Source organism: Salmo salar, chromosome ssa13, assembly GCF_905237065.1.
Source record: "Salmo salar chromosome ssa13, Ssal_v3.1, whole genome shotgun sequence".
Lineage (NCBI taxonomy): Eukaryota > Metazoa > Chordata > Actinopteri > Salmoniformes > Salmonidae > Salmo > Salmo salar.
In genome coordinates this window covers 74,237,253-74,247,378 of record NC_059454.1, presented here as the reverse complement: position 1 = coordinate 74,247,378, position 10,126 = coordinate 74,237,253, and the positions used below count along the sequence as shown (strand labels likewise).

At 41.2% G+C, this 10,126-nt stretch overlaps 1 protein-coding gene across 1 annotated transcript; it reads left to right on the top strand.

Moving 5' to 3' along the window:
* The first annotated feature begins 896 nt into the window (after positions 1-896).
* LOC100194641 (malate dehydrogenase 2-2, NAD (mitochondrial)) lies at positions 897-8,380 on the top strand. Its single transcript, NM_001139726.1, is given in 9 exon segments — positions 897-1,024; positions 2,347-2,515; positions 2,617-2,700; positions 2,807-2,916; positions 3,300-3,425; positions 3,681-3,758; positions 5,804-5,903; positions 6,772-6,923; positions 7,882-8,380. Coding segments are annotated over 9 exon segments (1,017 nt in total). The 5' UTR covers positions 897-958; the 3' UTR covers positions 8,014-8,380.
* The last annotated feature ends 1,746 nt before the right edge of the window (positions 8,381-10,126 follow it).

Below are 10,126 nucleotides of genomic sequence, written 5' to 3'. Positions count from 1 at the left end.
CGGAAGTTGTGAAATATGAACATGAGACTTTCATGCTTTTGAAAATATAGATTGCTTTTATTTTCTATCTGTATCATGATGAAGATCTGAGACTCTACGCCTGCTCCCTAACAATGCGGAGTAAGGGTAGGAAAGAGATGAAACGTGGCTCAAAAATGCATGGGTTTGCTTTGGGCTCTGTTTCAAAATGTAACTTTTTTTATGACTGCGGATCCACAAGTTGCCTTGACGCAAGTTGTGTGGGTTATATTTCATTATATTCATAGGCTACTATAAAATATGTGTTTTGACTGTGACCAGGGTAGCCTAAGTGTTTTTTCTGTTTTAATGAACAAACTAACTATTGATTTCATGTGCATGGCAGCCTATAGCCAGCACAGACCAGTAACATAATTAAACCTTAAACCATTATATTATTTTGAAAATACATTTTATTAGTCTTATAATGTTTAGGACCTGCCTAAAACAAATTAATAATGGATTTCTTTGAGATTTAAAAAAAGTTGACATCAGTTCACATCTGTCACTCCTAACCTTTCTGGCATGTGCATCGGAGATATAAAACACTTATCCCGACAAGAATGTGGTAAAGATGGGACCGTATGTATTGGGTTCTAAAAAACATTGGCAAATATTTTTTTTTACAGGCAACATACTATAAAGTCTGTTTGCAAAGGATTGAATATACACTCCAATAAATACCGCACTAAAGATAATGGACCACTTTTGACCTTCCACGTCATGACGCATGACTGATATTGCTTTGCCCAATCACAAATTTACCTTTACATATCTTAACCAATCAAACTGCATATGGAGCAGGAAGTAGGCTGTCCCCGATAGTTACGGTAGGTAGCTCGCTTTTGAAAGCTTTCTGTCTCGACCGCGCACCGAGGTAGAGGACGTTGGAGTCACTGAGAGGACAAGCAAATTTATTTTTGGTATAAAGTTAGACAACATGTTTTCCCGCATTGCACGACCCACACTTTGCATTGCTAACAGAAGCTTAACCACCACCTCACAGGTAATTAATAATAATATATATAATTTCAAAATAAATAATTTTGTCAGCCAGAGAGATAGTTAGCGTAACGTGACTAACGTTGTCATTAGTTAGCTACCTACTAGCTAGCATGGATGCCATCTAGCTTGTCAGAATAGTTATTTAGACAACCAGCTAACTATCTATAACTTGCAATGTCATAGATACACACTGTACTAGTTGAGCCACCGCAGAATGGTCCATATTGTTTAAAACGAGTGATAGTTGCCGGCCATATCGTATAAGTTAGCTATAGCTTGTTGGCAAGGATGTGTACACGGTTGAAAGCTGCGTGCACTGTATAAGGTCAACAAACGTTTCCTTCACTTTTAAGGTCCGCAAGGCATGTGTTTTGTCAGTTATCATCTCGAGTTTGTCCTTCATGACATGATGGTAGTGAACCATCACTGATGGCCCATTTCAAGTTTTTATGAATGATATTAGGATTAGTTAGGCCCTTTTTTCAAATTCAGGTTTCAGCTAATGTATCCATATTTAACACACACAAGGTACAACAGTAGCCTGGTATTTAAGTCATGGTTAGCCCAGGTGATTATAAACTAAAACCACTGATAATATGCAATACAATAGCTTTAAAAATATTGCCATGTTTCCTTTCTACACCTGTTTGAGCAAAACTGTGCAAGGTGTTTCATCAATCGTGTGTTTATTTTATCCTTGACACAAACTCAATGTTAAATATGTTCCTTAAGGTTGGCATTGAAAAGGACACAATGGTATAATTCCAGAACCTTTTACATTGATCAAGAAGTAACCTTTTGAATATAATCCGTTACCATTATCTGTGAGCTTAAGTATAAGGGTGGCTTACATTCTTTCTACAGCTTAATGAGCCGTGAATCGCCCACTCTGAAATACTGGCTTCTCGGGAAGTGGGTCTAAGTGGTTTATGGCCTACAAAATACAGACGTCATTTTCCGGTGAATGGTTCGTCTGTCCCCTGTTTGATATCAGCAAATGACAAGGATTTATTGTGCAAAGATGCATTGCAAAGTTCTACATGGAATTTGGACTATAACCCTTGATCTAATGGAACCCATCCTACAAAACCACCAATGAGTCTGTCTCATTTAATCTTATTGCTGGTAATAGATGCACATCTAATCTAAAACAGTTTGTGCTGGAAATCTTCAGAAACACAGAAGATATGTTGGTTCTGTGTGATTTTATGTCAGAAATACAGTTAGTAGCCAGGATTTCTAAAATGTGCAGAACAGTATCATTAACATAGATAGATAGATAGATAGACAGACAGTCAGTGAAATTGTCTCCTCTCCCCTCAGAACAATGCGAAGGTGGCGGTGCTGGGTGCATCCGGCGGTATTGGCCAGCCTCTCTCACTACTCCTAAAGAACAGTCCTCTGGTGGGTGAACTGTCTCTCTTTGACATTGCCCACACACCTGGAGTGGCAGCTGACCTCAGCCACATCGAGACCAGGGCCCACGTCACTGGTACGACACCTTCCTGCTGGACATCAGCTACGCTATAGTGAAATGAGTGTGAAAATGTCTGTTTGGTTGATGTCATTTAACTATCATGATTCCTTCACTAGGTTACATGGGTCCAGACCAGTTGAACGCTGCACTGAAAGGCTGTGATGTTGTTGTCATCCCTGCTGGTGTCCCAAGAAAACCTGGTGAGTTCACCCAAGGTGACAATGTGATTCATATTGAAGAACATCATGTAATGCTTTTCTTTCAATTGAGAAGTGCACATGACATTTTAAAGTGAACTTCTTCCAGGCATGACCCGTGATGATCTGTTCAACACCAATGCCACCATCGTGGCCACACTGGCCGATGCCGTCGCCCGCAACTGCCCCGAGGCCATGATCTGCATCATCGCCAACCCTGTAAATACACCACTTCCTCCTCTCCAGACACCTCACAAATTAACTCACCCTCCTGACGACTCACATTACTCTAGAGCAGCTCAGATGTCTAGAGTTAGAGGCCTTAGTGTTGGAGAAAAGCCATTTTGTGTTGTTGCCAAAGAGAAGATAATACTTACTTTCAGGAATAGAGGTCAAGGCTTTCATTTGGAAGGGAATTTATTTTCCATGCCAGCTCTGTTTAGTTCACTGAATGTCTTTCGATGCTTCAGTCAATATGCCCTTTAACCCTTTAATGATACAATATCTTGTTTGAATGCATGTTAAATGGTAAATTCTTAAATATGCCATTGATTGTATAATGGTTGTGTACATAGGAACAGTTTTTTGTTTCCAATCCATAGGTCAACTCCACTATTCCCATCACATCAGAGGTCATGAAGAAGTATGGAGTCTACAACCCCAATAGAGTGTTTGGAGTCACAACATTGGACATCGTCAGAGCCAACGCTTTCGTTGCAGAGCTGAAAGTAATCCATCTTCAAGCTGCAGAGGATTGAGGACCTCACTCCTCATGCTCCCTATACACACCCTCTATACCTTTGACACATCAGGAGTGATCTCAAAGTTCACAGGGATATCACCCTGAACGGAACAATGCTTGTTTTGTTTGTATCTTACAGATGTTTTTTTGTTCAGCAGCAAATGCTAGTCAGCTAGTATCCACTCATTGTATAATGATTGGCAATGCAAGATGGCTGACTATTTGGTGTTTTTTATTGCAGGGCCTTGACCCAGCACGTGTCAACGTACCAGTGATTGGAGGTCATGCAGGAAAGACTATTATTCCTCTCATCTCACAGGTAAGAATTAAGGGCCTTTTCACAGAAATAAAAAATCCAGTACCTGAATGATTGTCTCGCAATGACATCAATAGGCCTACATCTTAATCTAATTACAAAGATGACACACTTTTGCAATTCTCTACTGTTTCATGTAATTTCATTCGGTTGGTATTTGAGCTATCAGATATGCCACCCCCCTATTGGAGACAAATGTGTTTATGGCTCCCTCTAGTGTGTAACAACCCTCATTTTAGTAAATGAGGGTTCTACAGTAGGAGGCCTTGATTAGGTATTTGTCATTAGTCAGTGGCTTTAAGAAATTCCTCATTCATGGTCATTTAAAAATTCAGTTGGAAAAGCAAAAGTGTAAGGTTCTCACTGAACAATGCTTTCCCTGTGAATAACTATTCACGTATCACATTTTGTATTTATTTCACCTTTATTTAACCAGGTAGGCTAAACAAGTTAGAACAAGTTCTCATTTACAACTGCGACCTGGCCAAGATAAAGCAACGCAGTGCGACACAAACAACACCGAGTTACACATGTTTGGAATAAACAAACATACAGTCAATAATACAATATAGAACGTTTATATACAGTGTGTGCAAATGAGGTAGGATAAGGGGGGGTGAGGCAATAAATGGGCCATAGTGGTGAAATTATTACAGTATGGCAAATTAAATACTGGGGTGATAGCTGTCCAGAAGATGACTGTGCAAGTAGCAAAACTGGGGTGCGAAGGAGCAAAATAAATAATATGGTGATGAGGTAGTTGGATGGGCTATTTACAGATTGGCTATGTGCAGTGATCTGTGCGCTGCTCTGACAGCTGGTGCTTAAACCTAGTGAGGGAGATATGAGTCTCCAGCTTCAGTGATTTTTGCAGTTCGTTCCAGTCATTGGCAGCAGAGAACTGGAAAGAAAGGCAGCCAGAGGAGGAATTGGCTTTGGGGGTGACCAGTGAGATATACCTGCTGGAGCGCGTGCTGCGGGTGGGTGCTGCTATGGTGACCAGTGAGCTGAGATAAGGCGGGGCTTTACCTAGCAAAGACTTATAGATGACCTGGAGCCAGTGGGTTTGGCGACGGATATGAAGCGAGGGCCAGCCAACGAGAGCATACAGGTCGCAGTGGTGGGTAGTATATGGGGCTTTGGTGACAAAACGGATGGCACTGTGATAGCAAAATTGGATGCAGTCTGAGTAGAGTGTTGGAGGCTATTTTGTAAATGACATCGCCGAAGTCAAGGATCGGTAGGATAGTCAGTTTTACGAGGGTATGTTTGGCAGCATGAGTGAAGGATGCTTTGTTGCGAAATAGGAAGCCGATTCTAGATTTAATTTTGGGTCGGAGATGCTTAATGTGAGTCTGGAAGGAGAGTTTACAGTCTAACCAGACACCTAGGTATTTGTAGTAGTTCACATATTCAAAGTCAGAACTGTCCAGAGTAGTGATGCTGGATGGGTGGGTAGGTGTGGGCAGTGATCGATTGAATAGCATACATTTAGTTTTACTTGCATTTCAGAGCAGTTGGAGGCTGCAGAAGGAGAGTTGTATGGCATTGAAGCTCGTCTGGAGGTTAGTTAACACAGTGTCCAAAGAAGGGCCAGAAGTATACAGAATGGTGTCGTCTGCGTAGAGGTGGATCAGAGAATCACCAGCCGCAAGAGCGACATCATTGATGTATACAGAGGAAAGAGTCGGCCTGAGGATTGAACCCTGTGGCACCCCTATAGAGACTGCCAGAGGTCCGGACAACAGGCCCTCTGATTTGACACACTGAACTCCGTATTGATTTGATTTGTCACATGTGCCGAATACAACAGGTGTAGACCTTACAGTGAAATGCTTACTTACAAGCCCTTAACCAACAATGCAGTTAAGAAAAATACCCCCAAAAATATGAAATATAAGTAACAATTAAAGAGCAGCAGTAAAATAACTAGCGAGGCTATATACAGGGGGTACCGGTACGAGTCAATGTGCGGGGGCACCGGTTAGTTGAGGTAATATGTACATGTAGGTAGAGTTATTATAACATATCCACACGTCTCTCTGTAGGCAACACCCAAAGTGGAGTTCCCAGCCGACCAGCTGTCTGCTCTGACTGCTAGGATCCAGGATGCTGGCACTGAGGTTGTGAAGGCCAAGGCTGGAGCAGGTAGGCAGTGTTTGTTACCCTGAGGACTGACCAATGACTGTGTGTGTGTGTGTGTGTGTGTGTGTGTGTGTGTGTGTGTGTGTGTGTGTGTGTGTATTTATATATGAATGAACAAAGCCATCAATCATGTGACACCATTCATTCCTATTTGAAGACTCCATAGCGCATTGAAGTCGGTTAAGATGGCATCTCATGGAAACAACATGCGCAGTTTGAGCTACTCCAGGAAGTGATGTTGCAGGCTAGCTCAGTGCTGCCCCCTCATTGATTAAATGACAATTTCTTCTTGCTTCGGAAATGTGATCCGGAGGCTCCGTACGGAGGGTTAGACACCATTGTGGAGCCTCTAGGAGGCCAAAATGAGCAATGTACCACATCACCGTGCGCCTCCCAAATTTTGTAACAATGCGGAGGGCTCCGTATAGCTCCGCATTGATATGATTGGTTGACGGTAGGTGGGGGTGGGAGGTCCTGTATAAACACACACCTTGACAACTATCTTCACAACAGATCTGCTCTGCGAAGTGCAGGAACTATGAATTCCATGACTTCTGCAGAGGCCGTATCACAGTAAATGCTGTACAGCCACTGCACATAATGGATTGACCATGCAGAGCCTTTAACTGAAGTTGAAGGCTGACCGGGGTACTGCAGGCTGCCGTTGGCAACTAAATTATCTAAATTGTGTGTGATTCATAAAATAAAAAAAGATCAGTTCAGGGACATATTAGAAGCCGTTATTGGTACCATAATAAAAATATATTTTTACGAAGATTGAGCACCCTTCATTTTTTTCATTCACTATAATGGGGGGGATCCTGTGTTTGAACCACTCTGAGCTCTAACTGGCTAACCTATTTGTGTTCAGGCTCTGCTACATTGTCCATGGCCTATGCTGGGGCTAGGTTCACCTTCTCTGTCCTGGACGCCATGAACGGAAAGGAGGGAGTCGTAGAGTGTGCGTATGTAAGGTCAGAAGAGACCGAATGCAAATACTTCTCCACACCTCTCCTCCTTGGGGTAAGTCCTGCACCACCTTATTAACAGGTTTATAACTTGGAGACAGAAATTTCACCTTTTGCTTATTAATGTTGTACTTAAAGCCCCATAATATGTAATTTTATTTTAAATCAATGCCTAATCACTTTTATTTAATGACAATAATTAAAACATATATTTTGAATGGTTTATATCCCTGAACCTCTTTTGGCCCTTAATGCTCAGTCTGATCGTGTGGGCGTTAGGAAACAAATTGTGGGCGTTAGGAAACAAATTGTGGGCGTTAGGAAACAAATTGTGGGCGTTAGGAAACAAATTGTGGGCGTTAGGAAACAAATTGTGGGCGTTAGGAAACAAATTGTGGGCGTTAGGGAAACAAATGTGGGCGTTAGGAAACAAATTGTGGGCGTTAGGAAACAAATTGTGGGCGTTAGGAAACAAATTGTGGGCGTTAGGAAACAAATTGTGGGCGTTAGGAAACAAATTGTGGGCGTTAGGAAACAAATTGTGGGCGTTAGGAAACAAATTGTGGGCGTTAGGAAACAAATTGTGGGCGTTAGGAAACAAATTGTGGGCGTTAGGAAACAAATTGTGGGCGTTAGGAAACAAATTGTGGGCGTTAGGAAACAAATTTGAAGATATTTACATACACCGCCCTGATTGGCTGTTAGGATGGGCTAGACCCCACCCGCTTACCCAGATGAACAGACATTAGTCTATTATAATCAGATCACATTATGGCATCATGATGTGGGTCAAAAGTTCCATCCTACCTGAACCAGGAGAAATTCCTGGCATTTTCACAATTTCTGTATTATTTTGACATCGTAGTGTGGAAATAAATATATTTGTTAATGGAAAATCACGTTTTTAACTGCATTGCCCCTTTCAAGTTCCTCTTTGAATGACGGACACTTCTTTCTTGAATACAGTTCATAATCTGAAGTTGTAACCAGTAGGAATATTTTTATTCTTTTAGAAACACGGAATTGAGAAGAACCTTGGACTGGGCAAGCTGTCAGCCTTTGAGGAGAATCTGGTGGCTGATGCCATTGGTGAGCTGAAGGGCTCCATCAAGAAGGGCGAGGATTTTGTTGCTAATATGAAGTGAGCAGGGTTTGAATCTCTAAATCTGCGGTTATTTATATTGTCCAGTCACATAAATGGTGCCAGGCCTCTCCAAAATCAAAGTTTCATCATGCCTGACAAAGCAATAGTTTGTTACTCATCAGAAATATTTACTCAAACAGTTGACTTCACCATCTTGAGCTGGATCAATGTAGGTTTGAGAGGGATCTCTGAGAGAATCATGACCGACAGTATATTTTGTATGGCACTTATGTTTGCAATTTGGAATATCAAAGTAGGCTCCACGTAACTATGCATGGATTATTTATTGTGTATAGTAGTATTTTGTCTTCGCCCATCAACTCCACTATTGTGGCTTCTTTCAAATGTATAAAGAAATCTCAACCCCATTTACATTTTGCGTTTTGTATTTTAATATTTTAGGGGAAGGAGTCCATGGAAATATCAATCAGTATTCCAAAATGTATTACCTTGAGTCTGTCAATGATATTCAGTTATACATTTTAATTTGGACATCAAAATGTGTAACAAGTGGCATCCAGCTGCAAAAATGTTTCAAACGTCGAAGGACATTGAACATGTTTTAGAATTAATTTGGATCTGTTGAGCTATGGAAAATGTGTGGTCGTGAAATGGAATATTTGGAATGAGCTCATTACCTTGTAACCAAGGAGTACCACAGCAAAATAGCACTACAAAACAGACTGTCTTGCTAGCTAGAGATCAAATATGCAGACATATTTCGGATAAATTGACTAACCTTTGCATATATATGGTTGGTGGCGGTAGCTGATTACCATCTGAGATCAATACCTTTTCCTTTCAAGCATTTTACACAGAATTAAACTAGCTGACTACAGTTGAAGTCGGAAGTTTACATAGACCTTAGCCAAATACATTTAAACTCAGTTTTTCACAATTCCTGATATTTAATCCTAGTAAAAATGCCCTGTCTTAGGTCAGGATCACCACTTTATTTTAAGAATGTGATATGTCAGAATAATAGTAGTGATTCATTTCAGCTTCTATTTCTTTAATCACATTCCCAGTGGGTCAGAAGTTTGCATAGTAATTGAGTGTATTTGGTAGCATTGCCTTTAATTTGTTTAACATGGGTCAAACATTTTGTGTAGCTTCCCACAATAAGTTGGGTGAATTTTGGCCCATTCCTCCTGACAGAAATGATGTAACTGAGTCAGGTTTGTAGGCCTTGTTCGCACACGCTTTCTCAGTTCTGCCCACAAAATTTCTATAGGATTGAGGTCAGGGCTTTGTGATGGCCACTCCAATACCTTGACTTTGTTGTCCTTATGCCATTTTGCCACAACTTTGGAAGTATGCTTGGGGTCATTGTCCATTTGGAAGACCTATTTGCGGCCAAGCTTCCTGACTGATGTCTTGAGATGTTGCTTCAATATATCCACATAATTTTTCTACCTCATGATGTCATCTATTTTGTGAAGTGCACCCACAACATGACTCTGCCAATCCCGTGCTTCACGGTTGGGATGGTGTTCTTCAGCTTGCAAGCCTCCCCCTTTTTCCTCGAAACATATTGATGGTCATTATGGCCAAACAGTTCTATTTTAGTTTCATCAGACCAGAGGACATTTCTCCAAAAAGTACCATCTTTGTCCTCATGTGCAGTTGCAAACCTTAGTCTGGCTTTTTTATGGCGGTTTTGGAGCAGTGGCTTCTTCCTTGCTGAGCAGCCTTTCAGGTTATGTCGATATAGGACTTGTTTTACTGTGGATATATACTTTTGTACCTGTTTCATCCAGCATCTTCACAAGGTCCTTTGCTGTTCTGGGATTGATTTGCACTTTTAGCACCAAAGTACGTTCATCTCTAGGAGACAGAAAGCGTCTCCTTCCTGAGCAGTATGACGGCTGCGTGGACCCATGGTGTTTATACTTGCGTACTATTGTTTGTACAGATGTTTCTGAGGTCTTGGCTGATTTCTTTTGATTTTCCCATGATGTCAGGCAAAGAGGCACTGAGTTTGAAGGTAGGCCTTGAAATACATCCACAGGTACACCTCAAGTTATGTCAATTAGCCTATCAGAAGCTTCTAAAGCCATGACATTTTTCTGGAATTCTCCAATCTTTTTAAAGGCACAGTCAATTTAGTATAT